Source organism: Coregonus lavaretus (genome assembly GCF_964263955.1).
Source record: "Coregonus lavaretus genome assembly, chromosome: 5".
Classification (NCBI taxonomy): Eukaryota; Metazoa; Chordata; class Actinopteri; order Salmoniformes; family Salmonidae; genus Coregonus; species Coregonus lavaretus.
Window position 1 is genome coordinate 42,334,182 of NC_139992.1, and position 26,548 is coordinate 42,360,729.

The window sequence follows — 26,548 nt, forward strand, 5'->3', positions numbered from 1 at the left end:
AAAATTATGCACAAATGTAAGGATGGAAATTGCGACAAATCCATGGCAATATATTGATAATAATGACATGTTAAAAAATTCTGATCACGAAGTGATTTGACTGACATTAATTTCCCATAGGCCTAGAGTTTTTGGATGGGATGCATCTGACATCTACTGGGCATAGTTGGTATTTGTTTACAGTTAGACAGTAGATAGTATTTCAAACCGTCCAGTTGATGGCAACAATACAACTTTTGGATGTAGTCCGCCATAAAACCCACAGAAGAAGAAGTAAGACAGTAGCCAGACCTACATATTTACATTCCAATGATAAAGATTCCAGGCCTATTTATATAAAGAGTATATAACAAGATCTTGCTCTTATATCTAGCCTAGCTGTAGAAGAACGGACATCTGCACAGTTTCACATTGTACATCACTCTGTAGTTTAATGACATGTGCCACACATTCTGACAACCCATTCATCCTTAAAGCAGCACACTGTCGTAAACCATAACGTACAGTACGACGTACAGCACGTCATACCATACATAACATTTCCCCCCCCTTTCCAAAACCAGGAACTGGTACCATATATAAAATGTCCATAGGGCAAGAACCTAGAGTGATACCTGTAAGAAATAAACATTAACCCTTAAACGGATGGACTCTCCAAACTAGCCAGTTCAGTCCATTAACCTGGAGGTTGACTAAGACACCTAACGGAGCCTAAGAATGAAAAGAGGTTAAGTAGTCCCCCAGATAAGCAGGGCGAGTTCGTGCCCGCATAGGCCTTTCTTCAACCGCCACCGCTTGTGGCTCTGGCCCTTGGGGAGCCCACAGAGGCTGGGGCTCGGGTGGTAGTGGTGGAGGAGGTCCATCCGGTGGCGTCTCTGGCCTGCATGTCTGTTTTGTGTGCCTTGAGGGGCAGGGACTTTTCTGAGGCGGCTGGCGTGCCAGCGTGATCCATTGCTCATCATGAATGTGGCGGGCCCCAGTTGTCGACTGACCTGCAAGGGGTCCGACCAGAATGAGGCCATTTTGTTGCACCGCTGAGGCCGTCGGGCTCGGACCCAGTCTGACACTTGGATGATCGACTTCTTCACCCTGTGTGCCTTGTCAAAACGCTGTTTCATTGCTCTTTGGTGCCTGGTCACTGCCTGCTGTTCTTGGGTGCGCCTAGTCGCCGGTTCTGCTACTCTCTGTGTTCTGAGTCTGTCCAGTGGCAGTTCCATCTCACGACCTAGCATGAGGGATGCCGGGGAGACCTGTGTTGTTGTGTGTTTGCTTGCTCTGTAGTGCATTAGCGTTTGATTCAAAGCAGTTTGGAACGTGCACCCCTGGACCAGGTGCGCTCTGATGCCGTTCTTCAGCGTTTGGTTGAAGCGTTCCACCCCTCCGTTAGCTTGTGGGTTGTAGTAGGCCGTGCGGATGTGTTTGATTCCCTTGTTGCTGAGATATGAGGAGAACTCGGCAGAGGTTAGCTGGGGCCCATTGTCCGTGGTAAGGGTAAGGGGTAGGCCCCACCTTGTGAACAGGCTGTCTAGGATGTCCACGATGGCCTGTGCTGTGACAGTTCCGACAGGAACCACTTCTGGCCACTTAGAGTGGAGGTCATACACCACCACCAGGAAGCGCTGATGGTGAGGGACTACGTGTCCATGGATCTCACCACAGATGTCCAGTTGGATGTGCTCCCAGGGGTGGGACGGCCATGCGAGAGGCTGCAGGGGGGGTGGGGCGGACTGTCCTGTTTTCCCACTGAGGAGGCATGCAGCACAATCCCTGACCAGGGCTTCAATGTCGTGGTCGATGCCTGGCCACCACACAAGGTCTCGACATCGCTGTTTGACCTTCACTATGCCCAAGTGACCCTCGTGCGCCATGGATAGAACACGCGCACGCAGGCCACTCGGGACCACAGTGCAAAACCCTCGAGAGACACAGACTTCTTCCCAGCAAGAAAGTTCGTGCTTCACTCTGGCGAAAGTCGCCAGCTCTTCCGGCACATGTGCTGGCCATCCAGTGCGTATGTAGGTGCGCAGGGTAGACAGTGTGGGATCCTGTTCCGATGCTTGCTTCAGCTCCTCCAGTGAGACGACTGACTGAAGAGGAGCGTAGAGCATTTGTACAAGCTCTGTTTCGTTGTCGTCTGGCAAGACGGTCGGAGTAGGAGCGTCAAAGGAGCGTGAGAGGAGGTCTGCCACCACGTTATCCCTCCCCGGAGTGAACTTCAGCTGATAGTCATACTGTCTGAGGCGGTCGGCCCATCTGTGCAGCCGAAGTGGCTTGTGGCCAGTTCCTGATGCTGACAGTAGCGTTTTGAGGGACTGGTGGTCGGTTCGGAGTGTGAACAGACGGCCATATAGGTAGAGGTGCCACCTTTCGCACGCCCAGACACAGGCCAGTGCTTCTCGTTCGCCCACAGAGTACCGTTGTTCTGTGGGGCTCAGGGCCCTTGAGGCGAAGGCGACGGGCCTCTCAATGCCATTCTGCAGCTGTGAGAGGACAGCTCCTAGTGCTCCAGCTGAGGCATCACATGTGACAATGGTGTGGCAGACGGGGTCAAAGTGAGCCAAGACTGGGGCTGTGGTGAGCTGGCTCTTCAGTGAGCGGACCGCGTCTGAGCAGGCTGCCGTCCAGGCCCATGGCTCATCCTTCTTGAGGAGCTGGCAAAGGGGCGCTGTGGTCTGAGAGTAGTGGGGCAGAAACCGGAGGTAGTAAGCTGTCATGCCCAAGAATGAGGCCACCTGAGAGGCTGAGGTCGGTTCCGGGATCCGGTGGACGGCTTCAATGTTCGACATGAGTGGGGCAATGCCTTTGGATGTGGAGGTCAGGGCCGAGGACCACAATGTCATCCAGATAGACCGCCACCCCAGGTATTCCAGCGAGGATGGTGCTCATCACCTTCTGGAAGCAGCTGGGGGCGGAGCTAAGTCCAAAAGGCATGCGTGTATATCTGAACACGCCAGCATGTGTGACAAAGGCTGTGAGGTCTCTGCTAGCTGCATGGAGGGGTACCTGAAGATAACCCTGACGAAGGTCAAGCTTCGTGAAGATCGTGGAGCCATGGAATTGTGCGGTCAGCTCCTCAGCTGTAGGCAAGGGGTACTTATCCGGGACAACGGCCTTGTTCACAGCACGGAGATCCACACAGGTCCGGATTCCACCTGACTTTTTGGTTTCAATGACCAAGTTTGAAATCCAGGGGGCAGCGTTGACTGGCTCAATGATGCCTGCATCCAACTGTGACTGGAGATCTTTTGTGACGTCATCACGCAGTGCAAAGGGAATGCGCCGCAGGGGCTGCATGACTGGGGTCACTTCCAGATTCACTAGGGGCCTGTGAGTAAAGGCTGTGAGGCAGCCCAGTCCATCAAACAGAGTCGGCCAGTTCTGTTGCCATGTGCAGGTAACCTGGTAGATAGCTGACCCACTGTCATCTCTCAGTGTGAATCCCAAGCCTGTGAAGAGGTCGAGGCCCAGGAGGTTGGCACCCCGCTTTGCAACATGAAATGTGAATTTACATTTACATTACATTTAAGTCATTTAGCAGACGCTCTTGCATCGCAGTGCTAGCTGTGCCACTAGAGATCCTGGTTCGAATCCAGGCTCTGTCGTAGCCGGCCGCGACCGGGAGACCCATGGGGCGGCGCACAATTGGCGCAGCGTCGTCCAGGGTAGGGGAGGGAATGGCCGGCAGGGGATGTAGCTCAGTTGGTAGAGCATGGCGTTTGCAACGCCAGGGTTGTGGGTTCGATAAAATAATGTATGCGCTAACTGTAAGTCGCTCTGGATAAGAGCGTCTGCTAAATGACTCAAATGTAAATGTAAATGTAAATGCTCTTATCCAGAGCGACTTACAGGAGCAATTAGGGTTAAGTGCCTTGCTCAAGGGCACATTTACGTCATTTAGCAGACGCTCTTATCCACTATAGCCAGTGGGATAACCACTTTACAATTTTTATTTTATTTTTTTGGGGGGGGGGGGTAGAAGGATTACTTTATCCTATCCCAGGTATTCCTTAAAGAGGTGGGGTTTCAAATGTCTCCGGAAGGTGGCGAGTGACTCCGCTGTCCTGGCGTCGTGAGGGAGCTTGTTCCACCATTGGGGTGCCAGAGCAGCGAACAGTTTTGACTGGGCTGAGCGGGAACTATGCTTCCGCAGAGGAAGGGGAATGATGGCAGATGTTTGGTGCCATAGTGTACTGGGACCTGGAGGGTGCCTACAATGTCTATCTTGGATCTACCGTACCCACACAGGGCAGTGGAGGGCTGTTGGAGTGGTAGGTGACAAAAACGTGTAGTAAGTGGCAAGGTTGAGCAACGACACCGCAGTGCCAGTATCCAGCAGCAAAGGCAAACCCACCTCACCCAGCTGCACAGTGCATGTCCTGAATGACACATGGTTGGTGGAGACGGTTCGGATTTCCGTGTGTTCATGTTGAGAGTGAGATGAAACTAAGGGCCTGTTCTGGGTGGAGCAGGGGCAGAACGACACACTTTCGCAAAGTGATTGTATTTTGAACAGTTCTTGCATATTTTCCCACGGGCTGGGCAGTTTGAAGCCCTTGAATTGTGAGAGCTAGCCCCACAGTTGCCACAGCTACTTCTGTTTGTTTGTCTGTGTGCCTGCTGCACGGGCATGTCGGTGTCTGTGTCCATGCAGCTATCGACGCGGGAGGGCGTGCGCAGCGCGTGATCGTTGTAGTGCGCCTGCTCGGCTGAAGCTGCTGTGTGAGAATGGCTGGGGGCCGAGCGTATGCTGCAGAGCTGTCTGTTAGCATAGAAGAGCATTCCAACGCCGCTTCAACCTGGAGTGCTATTTTAATAGCTCCATCTAGTTGTAAATTATCCGATTCCAAAAGCAGTTTCTCCCTTGTCTTTTCACATAACGTCCCCTCTATCAACTGATCCCTGATGATCTCGTCCTGAAGTGTCCCGTAGTTACAAGAGCTAGCCTAATCCCTCAGATTAGCCACGTAGCTTTGAATGGACTCACCCGGCCGTTGGTGTCTCTTCCGTAGCCGGTAGCGTCGGAGGAGCACTCGCTCTTTCCCGGCGAAGTGGTTCCGTAAGAGGCTGACTGCAGCAGTGAATGTAGGAGCCGATCCAAGCGCTCTGAAAATCCTCTGTACCAAGGCAGTGACGGAGCAGTGCTGTCCTCCGCTTGTCGGAGATTGTAGAACAGTCCATAGCTTCTAGATAAGTGTTAAAACTATCAAGCCAGTTATTCCACGGGACTGGAGGTTCGCCAGGCACGGCGAGGAATGGTGCTGGCGGTGGTAAACTGAATTCAGCCATCTTCGTCGCCAATGTTATATCTAGCCTAGCTGTAGAAGAACGGACATCTGCACAGTTTCACATTGTACATCACTCTGTCGTTTAATGACATGTGCCACACATTCTGACAACCCATTCATCCGTAAAGCAGCACACTGTCGTAAACCATAACAACGTACAGTACGACGTACAGCACGTCGTACCATACATAACACTTGCCATTTTATTTTATGCAATATGAACGCTTTATTGCATTTGCAGAAGAAGGAAAGATCATACTAAGTTTCGGTTTCGATTCACTCACCTGGTTCCTTCTCAACACAATTTCCTCGTCAGAGTTCCGAATCATATGGAAAGAATACAACGTTGTTTAACGCGTTGAAGAAATGACGGAATCGACCATAACTAAACTTATTTGTGCTAATCATGGATCAATGAACGTCGATGAATTAGATGCGAATTTTTACAGTGACTTGTACGTCTCAGTGCGGGATGTAATTACGAATCGAGCGAAATTCAGTTTAGTTGTTTTTGACGGAGAGCAAAAGGTGGTAGCCAAGACTGGAGTTCGACTGTGCAGATCCAACGATTGCCAGGGATGCGGACATTTACATTTTTGTAAACGATTCCTGCTTGGCGATTGCCCATTCAGTCGGAGAAGGTATGGAATTGGCCGCTTGGAACTTCAATGCTTCCCAACTTTGTTACTGTTTTTACAATCGTTTGTTGGTGACGTTATTGTAATCACAAGGCCTGCTCTGGGGAACTTTTCTCACATAGCTTTTGCTTTATGGCAGGGATCATAATTACAAATAATTTGACTGCAAATTAACCGCAAGAATTCCAAACAGATATAATATTAGACTAAAACGTAATAATTTCAAATCTAGTTTACGTTTGTATACGATCACGTGTCTCTATTATGCGTGGCAATACGTGGGAACAGATTTCTCAAATTAAAATCACTTGGAGCTGATCACCTGGTGTTTTTAGTCTTTTATGTCCAAAAATAAAATAATAAAAATGTATTTATTATGCTCAGTAAACTTGGGACAACCGTTGCTGCCAGTTGGGGAACCCTGCTTTATGGCGTTATTGGTGTATATAGAGAACCACCAGGGTTGCCGCAAAAAAATGCGGTTATCCATCAAAATAATGATTCTTGCGAGTTTAAGAATATGTCGCAATAGAAAAGATAATCAATGGATGTCGATTTAACTTGTTTTGACTGATATGATTAAGCAATAAGGCCCAAGGAGGTGTGGTATATTGGCCATATAGGCCAACCACAAACCCCTGAGGTGCCTTATTGCTATTATAAACTGGTTACCAACGTAATTAGAACAGTCAAAATAAATGTTTTGTCATACCTGTGGTACACTGTCTGATATACCACAGCTTTTAACCAATCAACATTCAGGGCTCAAACCACACAGTTTATAATTAAGCAATCAGGCTCAAGGGGGTGTGTTATCTGGCCAATATACCATGGCTAGGGGCTGTTCTTAGCATGACGCAACGCGGAGTGCCTAGATACAGTCCTTTAGTCGTGGTATATTTACATTTAAGTCATTTAGCAGACATTGGCCATATACCACAAACCCTAGAGGTGCCTTATTGCTATTATAAACTGGTTACCAACGTAATTAGAGCAGTAAAAATAACCGTGGTATACAGTCTGAGATACCACGGCTGTCAGCCAATCAGCATTCAGGACTGTAAATAAATCCAGTTTGTGCATGTGCATAACTGTAGATAAATCCGACAGGAGAGTTTGAGTGATGAAAGTTGGACAGAGGATCTCGAAATCTCTGATAGTCAGCAGCAGGTCACAGTGAAATTTCCACCATACATTTTTCCCATAGGGGATTTTAGAAACATTTAAAATAAGGGCTGTGTTCTGTGTAGGCTTACCCTGGCGTGACGTTTTGATAACCGTGTAAATCTCTCTAGGACAAGGTGACTTTTATCAATATATTCGCCTGTATTTACCTCCCAAAAATGGAATGCTAATTAGCTGCTAATGTGGCTATCTTAAAGAACTACAAATGCCATGATGAACTGGATGAGACTGCCGAATCGAGGCAAAGGTAAGAATCTCTGGATTAACTATCTAATGTTAGCTAAATTTACTAATGAATACATTGGCTACATGTCTTTAAATTGACAAATTTATCAACTGTCTTGTGTAAGTTTAAATTGACACAATACCTGTTCACAAAGGCATCAGCTAGAGATGATGTGCAGGAGTTTGCTGGGATTTGTAGTCTTGCATGATGTCTACTTTGATGCTAATTAGCATTTTCGAATATGAGAGTAAATAGAGCCGAATATATTGATAAAATTCACCTTCTCCGAGAGAGATTTACATGGTTATCAAAACATCACCCCAGGGTAAGCCGACACAAAACACAGCCCTTATTTTAAGTGTTTCTAAAATTCCCAATGGGAAAAATGAATGTTGGAAAAACGATTGGAACCATTTCCCAGACCGCTAGGTTTTATTGGTATTATGACACCTCCACTGTGGGGCTCTATTAGGTATTTACATTTAGATAACATGTTGGACCTAACCAAGGTAAAAAATATAATCTGTAGCCTACTTTCAGGGGTGTCATGCTACGGAAGAGTATTTAGGGCTAAGTGAAGAGAAAAAAATCAATAAACGGTGGTGGCACTTTGATTTTGCACGGATAGTACTTAAAAAATGTAACATTTGTGAATAAAGTGGCAATATTTCAGGAATAAAGTGGCAATATTTCGAGAACAGTGGCAATAGTTAGAGAATAAACTCGAAGTTGTATTTCAAGATTAAAGTAGGGGATTTGGTTATTAATTGCATGCCTCCTGGCTCCCTGTTGCTGTGCGCGCCACCGTTGAAATGCCTTAGTAGATGACTGGTAAAACTATACTTTAGAATTGGCTTTAGTAACAAGGAAATCCTTGCTCTTTTTGCACATAATAACCTAATTATTATAATTATTAGGACCTTGAAGCGGTTTTGCCACAGATTGGATCTTTTCAGAAGGAGAAACCACACAGACTTGAGGTACTTCATCCAAATCTGTGTGTTTACGTACAGTGCCTTCAGAAAGTATTTATACCCCTTGACTTCAAATCAAATCAAATCAAAATTGTATTGGCCACATGCACCGAATACAACAGGTGCAGACATTACAGTGAAATGCTTACTTACAGCCCTTAACCAGCAGTGCATTTATTTTTTAATAATAAAGTAAAATAAAACAACAACAAAAAAGTGTTGAGAAAAAAAGAACAGAAGTAAAATAAAATAACAGTAGGGAGGCTATGTATACAGGGGGGTACCGGTGCAGAGTCTATGCATAAATAATTAACAGAGTAGCAGCAGCGTAAAAATATGGGGTGGGGGGGCGGTGCAACTACTCCGGGTAGCCATGATTAGCTGTTCAGGAGTCTTATGGCTTGGGGGTAGAAGCTGTTGAGAAGTCTTTTGGACCTAGACTTGGCACTCCGGTACCGCTTGCCGTGCGGTAGCAGAGAGAACAGTCTATGACCAGGGTGGCTGGAGTCTTTGACAATTTTGAGGGCCTTCCTCTGACACCGCCTGTCATCTAACTCAGGCATTTCAAAGGTGGCGCACACAGCAACAGGGAGCCAGGGAGGTTTGCATTTATTGACCAAATACCTACTTTAATCTTGAAATACAACTGCGACTTTTCTCAAAATATTGCCACTTTATTCTCAAAATATTGCCGCTTTATTCTCGAAATATTACCACTTTATTCTCAAAATATTGCCACTTTAAAAAAAGTAAATTTCAACTTTATTCTCGAAATGTCGACTTTATTCTCAAAGTATTTCAAGTTTATAAAGTACAATCCGTGCAAAAAAATCCAAGTACCTCCTCCCATAATGTATATTTTATTTTTTTATCTTCACTTGGGCCTGATAGTCTTCCATATCATGCATACCAAAAATATGAGGGCTCACAAAGTATGTGAGGATACCTCTTGGGTGGTCTGAGGGGGGCTAGGCACCTGAAACAGCTTTTAACTGCAATCTAGAGCCATAATCATTATGCTTAATTCTATGTCAGAAATGTGTTTTTTGGTGCATATTTAAGCATACAGTGCTTAAATTCTCCCCCAATTGCTCAGTTTGGCCGGACGGCCAGATCTAGGAAGAGTCTTGGTGGTTCCAAACTTCTTCCATTTAAGAATGATGGAGGCCACTGTGTTCTTGGGGACCTTCAATGCTGCAGAAATGTTTTGGTACCCTTCCTCGTTCTTTTTTTAAAAATAATCTAAATATGCTTCTCTGCATCTCTGCTAAAATCAGGGTAAAATATTTAAAGGAATGTGAGTCTTATTCAGTACGTTTAGTAATTGCTTGCTTTTCTAAAGTCTACCAACCTTGCCAGCAGGCATGCCAGCTAATATAGTTAGACAAGCTAGCTACTCTAACTTGATTGATAGCCTGAAATGGCTTCTTGGTAACCAGTTATAAGGTTTGGAGATGGCCAACTTCATAAAATTGCTAGGTGGCTAGTAGTATTACAAGGAAACCAAAAAATAATAAAAAATGTTTTTAAACAGGACAAATCTGAGGGGGCCTACTTTTAATAACTTTTCCAGTAGGCCCTATCTAAAATGTTCCATAATTACGCATGAAATTACGCATTGCATTCGAACACATCTTGAACCCTCAACGCGCTGCTCAAAAGTATTTCCATTGTGCACTAGGCTAAAAGTTCATAAAATATAGGTCTAGTAGTTGCAATAAATTGTAAGAAACAGGCCTGGGCATGTTATCATGCACTGATCAAATACCCACTGAGAACAAACGTCAGTTCAAAGTCTATTTTTGATTTACATTTGGTTGAGTTGTCAACTAACGTGAATTCAACGTGAAATCAACCAAAAATCCATCACATTGGATTTAGGTTCAAAGTCGTGTGAGAAAAATATAAATGTAAGAATAGGACTAAATCGAATCAAACTTTATTTAAAGTACATTAAAAGTTTGATTTGATTTAGTCCTTTTCTTTAACTTATATTTTTGGTTGAGATGGAGACAGGAATCCAACAAATCAGTTATGAATTTTTAGACCAACTGGAATTTAAGACAGACTAAGTCAGTGGCACAAAAGCTACATCTCTTTCAAATGTTGATATTTGGTTGCATTGACAACCAAACACAATTCAATATCTACAAATTAATAATTGATATGTTGGATTCGCGTCTCCATCTCAACCCAAAATCTAAGTCTAAGAATAGGACTAAATCAAATAAAACTTTAAATGTAGTTTGATTTGATTTGGTCCTAATCTTTAACTTAGATTTTTGGTTGAGATGGAGACGTGAATCCAACATATTAATTATTAACTTGAGTACATTTGAAATCAACCAAAGCTTGAAACCCTAGGCCTACATGGGTTGTCTATTTTTTGTTGAACGCTGGGTTGAATTGAAACAATAGTTGTTGATTTCGCAAATGCTACATAGGCCTATTAGATTATATATGACTTTTAAAGTATGGTAACATTTCATTTTCTCTGTTAAACCTACCCTTTAGAATGACTTCGATAGCAACAGTAAATCTATTTGGTTATTAAGAGATCATTAATAATAATTCTCACAATAGCACATTGGTAGTAGTCAGTGACAAATATCAAAGCTGTGCAGGGCTGGGCTTGGTTCAAATCCTGTATGGGAGACCAAAAGGTAGCTTTAGATCGATCAATTCTCCAGTTGGAGATGCTGCCCAGTCTATTGTTTTTTTTTTGTTGATAGTCAATATAACGTTGAAGATCTGACGTTGTTTCAAAGGTCCAAATTCAACATATTTTATACAAGCTTTGTCTATGTTGAAATTTCACCCTCAAAACTTTTTCAAATCCAATGTACACTGAGTGAACAAAACATTAGGAACACCTGCTTTTTCCAGGTGAAAGCTATGATCCCTTATTGATGTCACTTGTTAAATCCACTTCAGTCAGTGTAGATGAAGGGGAGGAGACCGGTTAAAGAAGGATTTTTAAGCCTTGAGACAATTGAGACATGGATTGTGTATGTGTACCATTCAGAGGAGGAATGGGCAAGACAAAATATTTAAGTGCCTTTGAACAGGGCATGGTAGTATGTGCAGGTGCACTGGTTTGAGTGTGTCAAGAACTGCAATGCTGCTGGGTTTTTCACGCTCAACAGTTTCCCGTGTGTATCAAGAATGGTCCACCACCCAAAGGACATCCAGCCAACTTGACACAACTGTGGGAAGCATTGGAGTCAATGTGGGCCAGCATTCCTGTGGAATGCTTTCGACACCTTGTAGAGTCCATGCCCCGACGAATTGAGGCTGTTCTGAGGGCAAAAGGGGGTGCAACTCAATATTAGGAAGGTGTTCGTAATGTTTTGTACACTCAGTGTATTTTCCACGTAGATTTCACGTCACATTACGTTGACAAATAACGTTGATTCAACCAGTTTGTGCCCAGTGTGATGGAAGGTTGTATCAAGAAAATGTTTACTTTTGACTACAGAGGAGGATGTCGCTTCAACCATGACCTGATCTCGGGGGACAACACCAGAATCCTGAAAGAACACGGACTGGAGGAACTGAACAGATCTGAGCTGTGCACTCTGCTGCTTCAGAATGATGGCTTCCTCTTACCACCAGTACGTCACACTGCAGGCCCCTATGCTAAAGTATACTCTGTCTGGTTAAGGTGTTGTGTTTAGTGATCATTATCTAAATTAAGCTAATGTTCCTCCAATCTTGTGCCATGGTGTGCAGAACTATAAATGGAATACTGTGTGTGTGTGCGCTCGTGTTTGTGTGTATATTTTTCTCATACAAACATTTTCCTTCTGCTAGGTGTGCCACAACTACAACAACGGTGTTGGAGAGTATGGCAAATGCCAGGATGGCGAGACATGCAAGAGGCTCCACATCTGTGAGATGTATCTCAGGGGTAGCTGCAACTGTCCCAGGTGTCATGATTTCTACGAACCCCACCCATTAAAAATCCTGCAGGACAGAGGGGTGCCCAACGAGCTCATTGCCTCCCTGAAGTCTGTGTACATGAACATCGAGTGGTTGCAAAAGCAAGACCGTGCCAAGCGGCAACATCAAAGAGCTAAAGCTAATGCAACCGCTAACACAAGTAACAAGTCTAACAGAGGCCCACAGAGTAGTCATGGTAAGGGCTACACTGTTATTAGCATGTTAACTCATAAGTCATTAAATAATATTGTGTTATACTGTAATATAGTTTTACTAAAGTGTAAAGATAGTAAAGTGAGTTTGTATAATTTATGAGAACATAGCATTTAGTGGAACATAATGCTACTTCCTAATATCTTGTAAGTGTTAGAAGAAATAGTGTGTGATTATAGATACATTCTCATAACTGCAACCCACCTCTCACATGCCCAGGGCCCACTTTGGGTCCCGACCCATGGTTTAAGAAACCATGGGCTACAGTATAGGCTACTAAATAAAATATCCAGTGGCACTGGCTTACCCATTGATAAAGATAGCATGAATATATGTAGGCTACTCACCGGTGATGGCCGATTCGCTTGTGCCAATAAAAAAAACGGTGCTGTTCGCTTAATATTGGGAGTTGTTGAGAAAACATTTGGTAGCTTCTGCAGACAGATTAGTCTTCTCTTTTAAGCAGGAGGCATTTGCTTTTAAAATAAGATTTTCCCGCGATTGTATTTAGACATTTACGAAAGGCCTATAGCTGCTCTTCACTGACAACTGCAACCATAGAAATATAATCCATAGAACGGTTGTGTCTATTGAAGTCAGGACTGGCAGCCATTGTGAGTGTACCATTGAGTTTACCAGTCAAATTACCAGGGTTAGAGGTTCCAAGACCCTTCCATGGATTATATTTCTATGGCCGCAACGCAACAAGCAGTTCGATATTTGGCGCGCTTGCTTCCCAAATTGCGGCTCTCTGGTGTATTATTTTGAATGCTTTTATAAATGTCTGTACAGACCGGAATAGGCTAATTATATATTTTTGGAAAATATATTTCAATTTATCAGATGATGCTGCAGCAACTCCAGCACCCCTATTTCCAGCTCCTATGCTCGCCAGACTCAGGGCACTCCACCTCCAAGAGACTGAGCATGATGCTGCTACTCCTGCTGCTACCGCTGCCCTTAACACAAGCCAGAGGTCCAACAGACCTGGTCAAGGTAATGGCAATACTGCTCTTAGCATGGTGGTCATGCAGTCATAGCCCATCATTGATGACAAGAATCAACACGTAGTTTGATTGTGGATTTCTTGTTTAAAATAACCTATAATTTCATGTGCTCAGTTAGTGTATTTACATGGTTATTAACTGGTATTAAGATCCGATGAATGATGAACAAGTTCCCAGTCACAAGCTATCAAAATGTATAACTGTTTTTATTGGCATGATAAATGAAATGTTCTGTTCTCTTTTTCAGATAAAACTGAAATATGTATGTACTTCATCAAGGGGAGTTGCATACACGGTGGTAAGACAGCATTTTGCATGGCATAATTTTATGAATAATCAATGCTTATAGCTTAATAAACATAAGACTTCAACACCTAACTTTACTCATATTTCAGATAAGTGCTTTAAAGCCCACTCTACCATGCCCTACCAATGGGAGATGAGGGAGGGACTAAACTGGACAGCTCTACAAGACAACGAGGTGATTGAGAAGGACTATTGCGACCCAGCAAAGACATACAGGTGTGCTCTACGTTTAAGAAGAATGAACTTGAATGGACAGTAACACGTAGGGCACTTGGTCAATGGTGGGCAAATGTTGCTAGTACAATGAGTTAATGCAATTTATAAACTGGGTGGTTCGAGCCCTGAATGCTGATTGGCTGAAAGACGTGGTATATCAGACTGTATACCACGGGTATGACAAAACAGTTATTTTTACTGCTCTAATTACGTTTTGTATTGTCAATATACCACGGCTAAGGGCTGTGTCTAGGCACTCTGTGTTGCGTCGTGCATAAGAACAGCCCTTAGCCGTGGTATATTGGCAATATACCACACCCCCTCTGGCCTTATTTCATAAATATGCTTCTAGTTAGTATGATATACAGCTTCCCCTGTTGTGATTGCTGATGGTTCGCTGTCCTTTATCTTGTCTAGTCGGGGAGTCCAGCCTGTGTGTTTCGATACGATGACCTGCGGTCTGAACAAAGCCCGGCGTCTCTCCACCGTCTCCTCTGTGCTCCAGCCTACCTTCATCCTCACCACAGAGTGGGCCTGGTTCTGGGAGGACGAGTTTGGAAACTGGATCCAGTACGCATCAGCAGTGAGTGACGACGAGCAGTGTTGAATAGTGATGGTTGAATAGGACAGAGTTCAGTCCCTCTTTAAATCAAAATTATGCAAATAATGCATAACCCCCATGTTTTCTGTTTTGCCCTACAGAGCGGTGGACACAGGGCAGCCACCATCACCAGTGAAGACCTGGAGAAGAGGTTCCAGGAAGACAACAAGGCTGTGACGGAGTTCACCGCGGGGTCACAGACCTATGAACTCAGTTTCCCAGGTGAGCACAGACGACGTGATTTCCAAGATAAACCAACTGCAGCATTAAAACCATATACACCAAACATAGTATATTACGAAATGATATGCAGTGATTCTTACAGCTACTACTGCATATCTAGTGACAAATTGAGATAGTTCTGGATGGGGTCACTACAGTAAAAAAATGACATCTGCATGTGAAGTGAACTGTCTGTTGTTACGACAGCTCTGCTCCTTTTCAGACATGATTCAAACAAACAAGCAGTACAGCACCAAGAAGGTTGTGAGAAGACGGCCTGTGTTTGTCTCTTCAGCTGATGCACAAACTATCAAAACCAGGTAAGATAAAGTTGTGAACGTTTTGTATGGATCAATTTGCTCTTTAAATGACTCTCCTTCACCACTAGGCTCCTTGTGTGTTCTCTTAACTTGAAAGTAGTCGATAGAAGAGGAAACGCTGAATGTAAATAATGTTTAAACTGCTAGACTACCAAATGTCCAATCTTTGCATGTGCCATTAGGAACTATTGTCTGGTAGGACCTGTACAATTACAACTCATTGTCTTTAATATGTATTCTTCTTCTACATTTCAGCAAAAGGGCTCCGAGCAATCACTCAAATTTCAGAGCTTTACCAGGACACTGGGACAAGGCACAAACTCCTGAAACAGGATGCAAGGTATTATTCCACCAGATGCATGGAACCTGCTATTTTAGACCAATGGAGATGGCTGTTTGTTTTGTTCCTGGGCAAATAACTGCTCCAATCTGTCCCTATATGGTAGGCTAAGGGTGTATTATGACTGTATTCCTCTGTCGCCCATCATGTACCTATCAGAGAGTCGACCTTCCGTGCTCGTCAGTGGAGTTTAAGGAGATTCAAGGGCTTTTTCAGAACACCATGAGAGGCTTCAGCATCCGCCAAATCGAGAGGATTCAGAACAAAGCACTCTGGGAAGTCTTTCAGTGGTACGTTCCCTAAGACTACATAAACTTTCAACTGACTATCACCTGAGCTATTGATTGGTCTAGAATAGATGCTCACTTCCTGACTGCTCGCACAATAATTGCACATTTTACAAGCATTCTCTCTCTCAACTAACTTTCTGTCACAAATATCATGTTAAAAAGAAATACAAAGAATTGATTTCCAATACATTCTGCATGCTGTCTACAGTGCTTCTAGAGGACATACACTGATTGCAAGGCAAAGGGATTAATTGGCATTATTTTGATTGCAAGGCAAAGGGATCTCATGAAGAAGAACAACAGAGGGAGGAATGTGACGGAGAAACAGCTTTTCCATGGCACAGACTCCAAATACCTCGATGCCATCTGCCTTAACAACTTTGACTGGCGGATCTGTGGACTAAACGGAACAGCCTATGGGAAAGGTGAGCTGTCTCGTGCTTGTGCTATTAAATTTTTTTCAAATTATTGACATAAAGCGAGATGATATCATTTATATCATATATTTTCCTGTGATTAATTATTACTGCTTACCCCTTTATCCTCATCTCATCGCCCTAACGTCCAATTTCAGGGAGTTACTTTGCCAGGGATGCCAAATACTCCAACAGCTACACTGGCCAATCAAATACGAAGTCCATGTTTGTCTGTCGTGTGTTGGCGGGTGATTACACCAAAGGGCACTCCAGCTACCTCCGGCCCCCCTCAAAGGACGGAGGGGACACCATCTTCTACGACAGCTGTGTGGATGACGTCAGCAACCCCTCCATCTTTGTGGTGTTTGAGAAGCACCAGGTGTACCCAGAGTACCTCATCCATTATGGTGAGGATGACGCATGGTCGCAAGCCTACCAGCAATACTACCGTCCAGCTGCACCTGCACCTGCACCTACACCAGCACCAGCATACAGACCAGCGGCTGCCCCAGCGCCTAGACCAGCACCAGCATACAGCCCAGCGGCTGCCCCAGCGCCTAGACCAGCACCAGCATACAGACCAGCGGCTGCCTCAGTGCCTAGACCTGCACCAACACACAGACCAGCACCAACACCTGCACCTAAACCTGAGAACTCCTGTGTCATTACTTGAGGCTGACTGTGAGCTGTGAACTGTGAACCCTTTGATATTAAACTTAGGCTTTTGTGAATTTGAGAAATGGATTTAGCACTCGGTTAAATGTGTTTGACAAATTATAGCTAATCTTGGCATGCACCTTACTATGATTACTAGATGTGCTATTATCCGTTTTCTACAATGCAAGCATTTTTGTAGTGCTATTGACTTGACTTTATATAATGGTAAATTACAATCTATGTACACACCAGAATGTAAATGTAAAGTTATGCACCAATAATGAAATTAAACCAAGTGATGAACAATTTTAATGATGGGTTGGCAGACATCACATAAATAATGTGCCCGCATTGATGTGGCCGGAAGCCGTGCTTTGTTATGATTCTGAACAGTCAGATAGCTGGAAACAATGACAAGAAGCTGCCATGTGGGGAATTGTAGGTGGCTCGTTTCAGCTAGTTTTATCTTGTGCTTGATACCATGTCTTGTTTTGACTGATTTCATGTCAATGCTAATATGGCTAAAATTCACTAGCTAGCTAACCCACAACTGTAACGATGTATTTGAGAGACAACAAGTGCTCATTGTGCAAATGTATTTATGTTTTCAATAAACATTTGGAGACATAATAGAGTTAACATGTCAACAATCTAAGCTAACCCTGTCTGTTTTGCCCCATAGTTGCGCACAGGTTGGTTTTGTTGCTAAACAACCAACCCATCTATGAGGACTGCTCCTTCTGAGGAGTACCAATATGGCAGACAGGGGCTTCAAAGCCTCTCATTGGCCAATACATATAATCTGCAATCTAGGGTTTATATACATCATTGGTAAAAACAAGTTACTGGGTCCAAAAATCTAACTTGTCCTCGTATCCATTCGGGTCTGGTCTGTTAGTTTTTTTAATGACCAGGTCCGTTCGGATCCGGGTCTGATTGTCCTCGTTTGGGTCTGGGCCCAACATTTTGGACCAAAACCAACTATTTAAAATTGGCAACTAAAATCATTCCTATCCCTATTAAAAGGCAAATGCAGTTTAGCGGTATTAGAGGGCTGGACCTTTCTCTCAAAACAGTACAGATCTGGAAGATGGCTAAGTTACTGCTGTTTCACTCGACTGTGCTGAGCTAGTGCGTAGTAGCTAATTGCTGTATGACATATTTGTAGAATGTTAAGTCCCCTATCGACTGAGGTGAATGACGCTACTGCAGCCAAGGTGAGAATGGCTGGAGTACATTTAGGTTGTTTTTGTTGTTCTCCAAAATGCATTTAAGAGTTTTTGAATTGTGTAGAAATGCAGTAAATGAGCTTCAACCCCCCCCCCCCCCCCCCACATCTCCAACTTTGCCATACTAAATGAGCTTCAACCCCCACCCCCAACTTTGCCATATCCTAGGTTTAGCTGAAATGACGCCCCTGCCATGAAGATCTCAACCCCTGGAAACATCATCCTCATTCTTCATTGAAGAAATTACAACTTGCTAAGGTTTGTCACTAGGGGGTGCCATCTAACCAACCAACTATGTGGGTCTCATACTGTACCACTGAAGGAAGCCCCCATCAATAGTTCTATATCTTATTCCATATTATAAACTGGGTGGTTCAAGCCCTGAATGATGATTGGCTGAAAGCCGTGGCATATCAGACTGTATACCACTGGTATGACAAAACAATTATTTTTACTGTTCCAATTACGTTGGTAACCAGTTTATAATAGCAGTAAGGCACCTCTGGGGTTTGTGGTATATGGCCAATATACCACGGCTAAGGGCTGTATTCAGGCACTCTGCATTGGGTCGTGCTTAACAGCCCTTAGCCGTGGTATATTGGCCATATACCACACCCCTCGTGCCTTATTGCTTAAATAAGTCCCATATATTCTCCTGCTGCGAAAGGTTGCCTCCATGCTGATTTAAAATTGTTGCCTACACAGCTATCTAGCACTATGTGGACAACCTTTTCATAACAGAAGTCCAATTTGTGTTAACTGTCGCTGTCAACTACTTTATAGTCCTGACATGGAATTTTGCAGGCAAATAATGACACTCAATGCTGTTTTAAAATACTGTATGTGTCGACCTCAACAAAGCCCAACAATAAGAAAATAGAAATCGGTAGAAATGAATGGCACTTAGCCCAGAGGCCGGCAGAGGGCGATATAATGGACTCAGTTTCGTTAGTTTCGTTTTTACCTAAAGTTTGCCAGAAATAGAAAGTGAAAGTGAGTCAAGTCGCGTCTTTTCCATAGTATTTTTCCCCAAGGCTGTGGATAGTCAATGAGATCGATTAAGTAAGTGACATCTTTGCTTAAAATAAATAACTATTATGTTATATGCAGTGTTTTGGATTCACAAAAAATATACTATAGCCTGCAGTTGCATGCAGTTCACACAAAAAAATGCACCCCTTATGTTAGCTAAGTTTCTCAAAGTTGAGTAAACTCAGCTATGTAAAAATGTATGATGACGATCTAGTTATTGATTTGTATTTCACTCATAGGGAGAAGAACCCCATGGACTTCTCAACTCAACAACAGTAGTCCAGCAATCGATGAGCTAAAACGATAGCCCTGATGGCAGGAAGATTTTTCTCAGTGTTCAGCCGTAGTTTGAATCAACCTTTCAGGAGTAGGTTACAAGGTAGGGCTTGGACTATATGCATATGGTGGAAAGTAGATATTGAAACAAGCCAATGGGCTGGTTATTTTTCCCTGATCTCGGAACATGTTTTACACTATTCCCTATAACTGAACCCTACTGAGCCGCTATAGGGTCCTGAGTTTCCCTGTTCTGATCACATGGTCAGGAACAAATTCTGACCATAATCAACAGTAGCATCACTGCACTTTACACCACACACTTTGCATTGATCAATATGGTCACTAGCACAGGAGGCTGCTGACGGGAAGACGGCTCATGATAATGGCTGGAAGGAGTGAATGGAAATGGCGTCTAACACATGGAAACCATTCCACTGATTCCGCTCCAGCCATTACCACCAGCCCGTCCACCCCAAATTAAGGTGCCACCAACCTCCTGTGAGACATAATCAATTATTATTACTTAACTGTCTGGATAGAATTGAGGCATGCAGCTATGTTGTTCTGATCATATTGATGCCCATAGGCCTGATGAACTATGGCCTGTCATGCTGTGTGAACGCTCTGCTGCAGTCCTTCTCTGCCACCTGGGAACTGGTAGACCTGCTAGACAGGTAAGCAAGGTGGCAGGTTACAATACTTTGCTATTAAGAATCAACATGTAACAAAGACATTAGTTAGGATACTGGTGTTTAACAGGCTGCTTGTGGGAAAGCATTGAGTGCTGGGAATGTTATGTTCTTAGGTGGAACCCAGTTGATAAGTACAAGGAGAGTGTCCCTCTGCAGCTGAGGAAGGTGCTACTAGCCATGCAGAGTGACCAGTCCCAGCCTGCTCCTCATCAAGACTTCCTGCACTGCCTGGACAGAAATTACATCCGCCGTATGAGTAGTCTACCTGTCATTACAGGGAGAAAAAAAGCAATGACATGGGTCAATTTCACCCAACTCAAATTCGGACTTAAATTATGAATTACAAAGAATATAATATTTCTGTCTGCAACTTTAACATTGACAAGAATGTGTTTCTCAGTCCATGTTCAGCAGGATGCAGTTGAGGTATTCCTCTCCATTCTAAACCTTATCCAACAACAGATGAGTGACAAGGCCTTGGTATGTACTACTTAAATTTACATTTAATTAGATCAACAAAAAATAACAACAGGGACACCCAACAAAAAGCATGTTGGAGATGATACGATAGGAAGTTTCTCTGTCTGTGTTCTCCATCCCCAGGCTCAGGAGATTCAGTCTCTGTACAAGGTTACAGTGGAGACGTACCTTCAGTGTCTAGAATGTACATACATCGAATCTGGGACCAGCTTCCTGCTCAGCCTCCCCATGCACATAAAGGAGAGCCACAACTCCCTGGTGAGGGTTCCCTCAAACTTGGCTCAAGTTTTCTCTTATATTGGGATTCTGTTCAAAGTACTTAGCCCTGAATGTTATATTGCCCTTTTAAACTGTCAAAGGAAGGATGTGGTTTGTTTAAAATGAAAACTGAGTCTCTGTGTCTTTCCCATACGGTTGTCTTCCAGGATGACTGTATACGGTTAGTCTTCGAGCTTCAGGAGCTAAGGGACAGGGATAACTGCTACTGTGAGAGGTGTGGAGAGAAGAAGCCATCCAAACAGGTCAGTTCTTTCTAACTGAAAGGATGTTCCAATGTAGAGACTGTTGTGATTTGCCTGTTCACTGAATTACTCCATCTTGGTTCTTATGTAGGGCTTCAAACTCATCTCCCTGCCCCCTATCTTGTGTCTTCACCTGAAGAGATTCCGTAATTCCCGTGGTTACACCAGGAAACTACACTGCAAAGTCACCTTCCCAGAAACCCTGAACATTTCTGAGATCTTGACAGCAGAGGCACTGTCACAAAGTTATGTACAGGTAGGTAGGCATATGTTTACCATTTTTGTTTGAGGTATACTAATATACAACATTATGCACATAAATAAAATGACACATGGTCCTACATAAACCCAATTACATTTTATCACAACATCATTGGAGGGGAATAGTACAGCTGTACTGACAGACATCAGTACAGGAATTGTTCATGCTTTCAGAGTGACAGCCAGTATAGTTTGTGTGCAGTCATAGTGCACTCTGGCGATGCCATGTTTGGACACTACACAGCGTACGTTCGTCACAAGAAGGACCAGAGCTGGTACTACGCTGATGATAGTAATGTACGGCAGGTAAGAGAAAATGAGTGGAAGAATGTTTACACCACTCAGCAAGTTTGTATTATACATATACGTTTCTTTGGTATCATTAAAAGTAACATAACATTTGCACAAACACAGGTTAGCTGGGAGGAAGTACAGAACACCTATGGAGGAAGTGAAAGGTAAGGATCTATCACAAAATGTTCAATTGCTTCTCTTTAGAATGGTGACAACGCTCAGTAATGTACATTATCAATTCTGGGGGGGGGGGGCAATGCCGTCAGTTGACAGGTGTCTTATCCTTTGTTAACAGAGAAGGCACAGCATATATGCTGCTCTACAGACGAACCCCCGAGGGAAAGCAACAGGAGTGGTCCTCAGGCTGACAGAGCTAAAGGGATAAAGAGTGGAGACTGGAGACCATAGGAATCAAGGACCAAACACAAGGTGCACTCACTGCTGGGTGAACTACCTATTGTAGGGGTTGTTGTCTTCATGTAGCATTGGTAATAGAATTTAGGTTGATGATTTTCATTTTCAAATGATGGGTAATGGGTCATTGTTTATGTGCAATTACATTTATTTGTTTAAGTATATTTGGTGTGGTGTGTATATGTTTTGAGATATTGTTTATGCTGGATACGTTGGACATTCATAGCACATTACTGAGTTTAGCCAATAGGTGGAGGCGAAGACCCTTCACCCTGTCATTAGTACAGTCATCTTGTAAGCTTCAGAGACCGCACGTTCTGAAACCACTATAAGACAGGGGTGGTTTGAAGAGAGTGCTGTGTTGAGGTATTTTGGGGGAAAACCTGAAAAAGGCCATTGACTCATTGGTGATAATATTTGCCTGTCATGGAAAAGATGTGACTCACTTAGTTTCAGAACAATTGGTTAATTCAGTAGTTACCGTTACTCTGTTCTGTTTTGATTTCACTACCGTTATAATGCTGTCAACAGAGCAATAAACTGTCATTTTCACAGCTAGCACCTGACAATGTATTGCGTCTTCTTGCAGTTACTGAAGTGAGCCCTGCAAGACCTAAAACACCACCGTATGTGCCACAGGCTCTCTCAGTACTTGTACTCAAATGTGGCTTGGAATGACATGCATTGAAAGGTTATTATCTTCTGTAATCTTCTATTCTGTTATTTTCTTATCTTCAATTTTCTTCTTCGTTCTATTTATTCTATTGGCCATTGGCCTGTCATCTTTCTCTCACCACAGCACTAGACCGGGCAGTCAGAAAAGGAGAGTGAGGGACAGATAGAATATCCCCAATCCACCTATTCCTTCCCAACATACTGTGTAGTTCATGTACAACTTGGTATAGGCCGTCTGTCTGGGGAATCTCACACATAGTTAATAAAAACTGTTCCCACTACCTTAGCCAAGAGACTGGGGACCAGTTGAAATGGTGCCTGTGTGCTCGCAGCCTGCCTCGCACTGACAGAATGGAAGATGTCTGCACAGTGCCACAGGTAGTAGCCTACATGGGCATCTCCCACCCACAGTGCATTCAGTATGTACAGTGGTGATGTACAGTACTTTTGCTGGCATATCACTGTTCCTTTTAGATATTGCATTTCTAGAGTTGACGCTTGAGTCTGCTCTCGACACTATAGAAATGTGACAGTTTTGTCTTAAACCTCACTCTTGATTGGCAGATAGATTTTTTTGGGCTTCGTAAACAACAGGTGTAGACAAGCAGTGAAATTCTTACTTACTTCCCAACAATGCCAATAGAAAAATAACTGATGAGGAATAAACAGAAAAATAGGACAGGTGTGTTTGCATTTGGAGATCTTTGACTTTGATAGATGAAATAACAGTTTTGAATTTCAGTACTTATAGCAGTAAAACAATGACATATAACAATGCGTCCAAAATAATTCTGAACTTGGAGTAAGATGATAGACCTCTTTCTCTCTAGTTATCTCTCTTTCTCTCCTACTATAGTTGTAAATTAATTATTTATGCCCAGTTACAACGAGGCCAACACTAACCAGGTGTTATTGCATGAATGTCCCCTTATGATCACAGGATGGCTGGCGTGTGCCACAATTTTCACTCAGGGGGAACACCTGCCGTGACACACCCCTCCACACCCCATCATGTGGCTCCAGTGTACGCTTAACTTACCTTAACATATGCGACACATTAGCTTCTATTCATACGTGTGACACACGCTATGTGGATAAGAGCGTCTACTAAATGACTAAAATGTAAATGTAAACGTCTGCACCGCCATTGTTGAGCCTCCCAGTCTGTAGTCTGTCCTTTGTACTGTCATTACACCCTGGACAGTGGACACCTTATGGGAGGCACCTTATGAACCATTGTATTTGGAACGTTTTTAGTCGGTCTGGAGGGTATTGGTTACTGTATTGTGAGTACATTATCTACTCTTCTAGTTCTTGGCAAGGTGACTTACACTACCAGTCAAAAGTTTGGACACACCTACTCATTCAAGGGTTTTTCTTTATTTTTACTATTTTTTACATTGTAAAATAATAGTGAAGACATCAAAACTATGAAATAACACATATGGAATCATGTAGTAACCAAAGAAGTGTTAAACAAATCAAAATATATTTTATATTTGAGATTCTTCAAAGTAGCCACCCTTTGCCTTGATGACAGCTTTGTACACTCGTGGCATTCTCTCAACCAGCTTCATGAGGTAGTCACCTCGAATGCATTTCAATTAACAGGTGTGCCTTGTTAAAAGTACATTTGTGGAATTTCTTTCCTTCTTAATGCGTTTGAGCTAATCAGTTGTGTTGTGACAAGGTAGGGGTAGTATTAAGAAAATAGCCCTATTTGGTAAAAGACCAAGTCCTTGTTATGGCAAGAACAGCTCAATTAAGCAAAGAGAAACAACAGTCTATCATTACTTTAAGTCATGAAGGTCAATCAATCCGGAATATTTCAAGAACTTTTAAAGTTTCTCAAGTGCGGTCGCAAAAACCATCAAGAGCAATGATGAAACTGGCTCTCATGAGCACCGCCACAGGAAAGGAAGTCCCAGAGATACTTCTGCTGTAGAGGATAAGTTCATTAGAGTTACAGTGGGGAAAAAAAGTATTTAGTCAGCCACCAATTGTGCAAGTTCTCCCACTTAAAAAGATGAGAGAGGCCTGTAATTTTCATCATAGGTACACATCAACTATGACAGACAAAATGAGAAAGAAAATTCCAGAAAATCACATTGTAGGATTTTTAATGAATTTATTTGCAAATTATGGTGGAAAATAAGTATTTGGTCACCTACAAACAAGCAAGATTTCTGGCTCTCACAGACCTGTAACTTATTCTTTAAGAGGCTCCTCTGTCCTCCACTCGTTACCTGTATTAATAGCACCTGTTTGAACTTGTTATCAGTATAAAAGACACCTGTCCACAACCTCAAACAGTCACACTCCAAACTCCACTATGGCCAAGACCAAAGAGCTGTCAAAGGACACCAGAAACAAAATTGTAGACCTGCACCAGGCTGGGAAGACTGAATCTGCAATAGGTAAGCAGCTTGGTTTGAAGAAATCAACTGTGGGAGCAATTATTAGGAAATGGAAGACATACAAGACCACTGATAATCTCCCTCGATCTGGGGCTCCACGCAAGATCTCATCCCGTGGGGTCAAAATGATCACAAGAACGGTGAGCAAAAATCCCAGAACCACACGGGGGGACCTAGTGAATGACCTGCAGAGAGCTGGGACCAAAGTAACAAAGCCTACCATCAGTAACACACTACGCCGCCAGGGACTCAAATCCTGCAGTGCCAGACGTGTCCCCCTGCTTAAGCCAGTACATGTCCAGGCCCGTCTGAAGTTTGCTAGAGTGCATTTGGATGATCCAGAAGAGGACTGGGAGAATGTCATATGGTCAGATGAAACCAAAATATAACTTTTTGGTAAAAACTCAACTCGTCATGTTTGGAGGACAAAGAATGCTGAGTTGCATCCAAAGAACACCATCCCTACTGTGAAGCATGGGGGTGGAAACATCATGCTTTGGGGCTGTATTTCTGCAAAGGGACCAGGACGACTGATCCGTGTAAAGGAAAGAATAAATGGGGCCATGTATCGTGAGATTTTGAGTGAAAACCTCCTTCCATCAGCAAGGGCATTGAAGATGAAACGTGGCTGGGTCTTTCAGCATGACAATGATCCCAAACACACCGCCCGGGCAACGAAGGAGTGGCTTCGTAAGAAGCATTTCAAGGTCCTGGAGTGGCCTAGCCAGTCTCCAGATCTCAACCCCATAGAAAATCTTTGGAGGGAGTTGAAAGTCTGTGTTGCCCAGCGACAGCCCCAAAACATCACTGCTCTAGAGGAGATCTGCATGGAGGAATGGGCCAAAATACCACCAACAGTGTGTGAAAACCTTGTGAAGACTTACAGAAAACGTTTGACCTGTGTCATTGCCAACAAAGGGAATATAACAAAGTATTGAGAAACTTTTGTTATTGACCAAATACTTATTTTCCACCATAATTTGCAAATAAATTCATTAAAATCCTACAATGTGATTTTCTGGATTTGTTTTTCTCATTTTGTCTGTCATAGTTGACGTGTACCTATGATGAAAATTACAGGCCTCTCTCATCTTTTTAAGTGGGAGAACTTGCACAATTGGTGGCTGACTAAATACTTTTTTTCCCCACTGTAACTGCACCTCAAGATTGCAGCCCAAATAAATGCTTCACAGAGTTCAAGTAACAGACACATCTCAACATCAACTGTTAGAGGAGACTGCGTGAATCAGGCCTTCATGGTTGAATTGCTGCAAAGAAACCACTACTAAAGGACACCAATAAGAAGAAGAGACTTACTTGGGCCAAGAAACACGAGCAATGGACATTAGACTGGTGGAAATCTGTCCTTTGGTCTGATGAGTCCAAATTTGAGATTTTTGGTTCCAACCGCAGTGT

At 43.4% G+C, this 26,548-nt stretch overlaps 2 protein-coding genes across 4 annotated transcripts; both read left to right on the plus strand.

Moving 5' to 3' along the window:
• Nucleotides 1-5,442: 5,442 nt before the first annotated feature.
• LOC311129677 (protein mono-ADP-ribosyltransferase PARP12-like) lies at nt 5,443-17,496 on the plus strand. 2 transcript variants are annotated; one of them, XM_084162072.1, is made up of 13 exons: nt 5,443-5,926; nt 11,787-11,922; nt 12,122-12,446; nt 13,307-13,459; nt 13,718-13,768; nt 13,866-13,992; nt 14,410-14,575; nt 14,695-14,815; nt 15,039-15,135; nt 15,391-15,475; nt 15,635-15,765; nt 16,039-16,190; nt 16,340-17,496. In XM_084162072.1, the coding sequence occupies exons 1-13, from the start codon at nt 5,652-5,654 to the stop codon at nt 16,852-16,854; spliced, it is 2,334 nt and encodes a 777-aa protein (XP_084018198.1). In that variant the 5' UTR covers nt 5,443-5,651; the 3' UTR covers nt 16,855-17,496. The 2 variants fall into 2 exon arrangements, with proteins under 2 accessions (XP_084018198.1, XP_084018197.1); XM_084162071.1 differs by having other exon boundaries at nt 5,588-5,926; nt 13,307-13,453.
• A 1,546-nt stretch (nt 17,497-19,042) lies between these two features.
• Nucleotides 19,043-22,605, plus strand: LOC311129081 (ubl carboxyl-terminal hydrolase 18-like). 2 transcript variants are annotated; one of them, XM_084161350.1, is made up of 11 exons: nt 19,043-19,129; nt 19,339-19,478; nt 19,965-20,052; nt 20,184-20,320; nt 20,471-20,550; nt 20,674-20,808; nt 20,976-21,071; nt 21,163-21,327; nt 21,507-21,638; nt 21,747-21,790; nt 21,922-22,605. In XM_084161350.1, exons 2-11 carry the CDS (start codon nt 19,412-19,414, stop codon nt 21,992-21,994), a joined length of 1,017 nt encoding a protein of 338 aa, XP_084017476.1. In that variant the 5' UTR covers nt 19,043-19,129; nt 19,339-19,411; the 3' UTR covers nt 21,995-22,605. The 2 variants fall into 2 exon arrangements, with proteins under 2 accessions (XP_084017476.1, XP_084017477.1); XM_084161351.1 differs by having other exon boundaries at nt 21,211-21,327.
• Nucleotides 22,606-26,548: the final 3,943 nt, after the last annotated feature.

Bases quoted from the DNA above. Each gene is read 5' to 3' on its own strand.
- LOC311129081 (XM_084161350.1), top strand. From the start codon at position 19,412: ATGGCAGGAAGATTTTTCTCAGTGTTCAGCCGTAGTTTGAATCAACCT. The intron at 20,053-20,183 runs GTAAGCAAGGTG...TTATGTTCTTAG, and splicing joins CTGGTAGACCTGCTAGACAG to GTGGAACCCAGTTGATAAGT. The intron at 20,551-20,673 runs GTATGTACTACT...CTCCATCCCCAG, and splicing joins AGATGAGTGACAAGGCCTTG to GCTCAGGAGATTCAGTCTCT.
- LOC311129677 (XM_084162072.1), top strand. From the start codon at position 5,652: ATGACGGAATCGACCATAACTAAACTTATTTGTGCTAATCATGGATCA. The intron at 15,136-15,390 runs GTAAGATAAAGT...TCTACATTTCAG, and splicing joins GCACAAACTATCAAAACCAG to CAAAAGGGCTCCGAGCAATC. The intron at 16,191-16,339 runs GTGAGCTGTCTC...GTCCAATTTCAG, and splicing joins CGGAACAGCCTATGGGAAAG to GGAGTTACTTTGCCAGGGAT.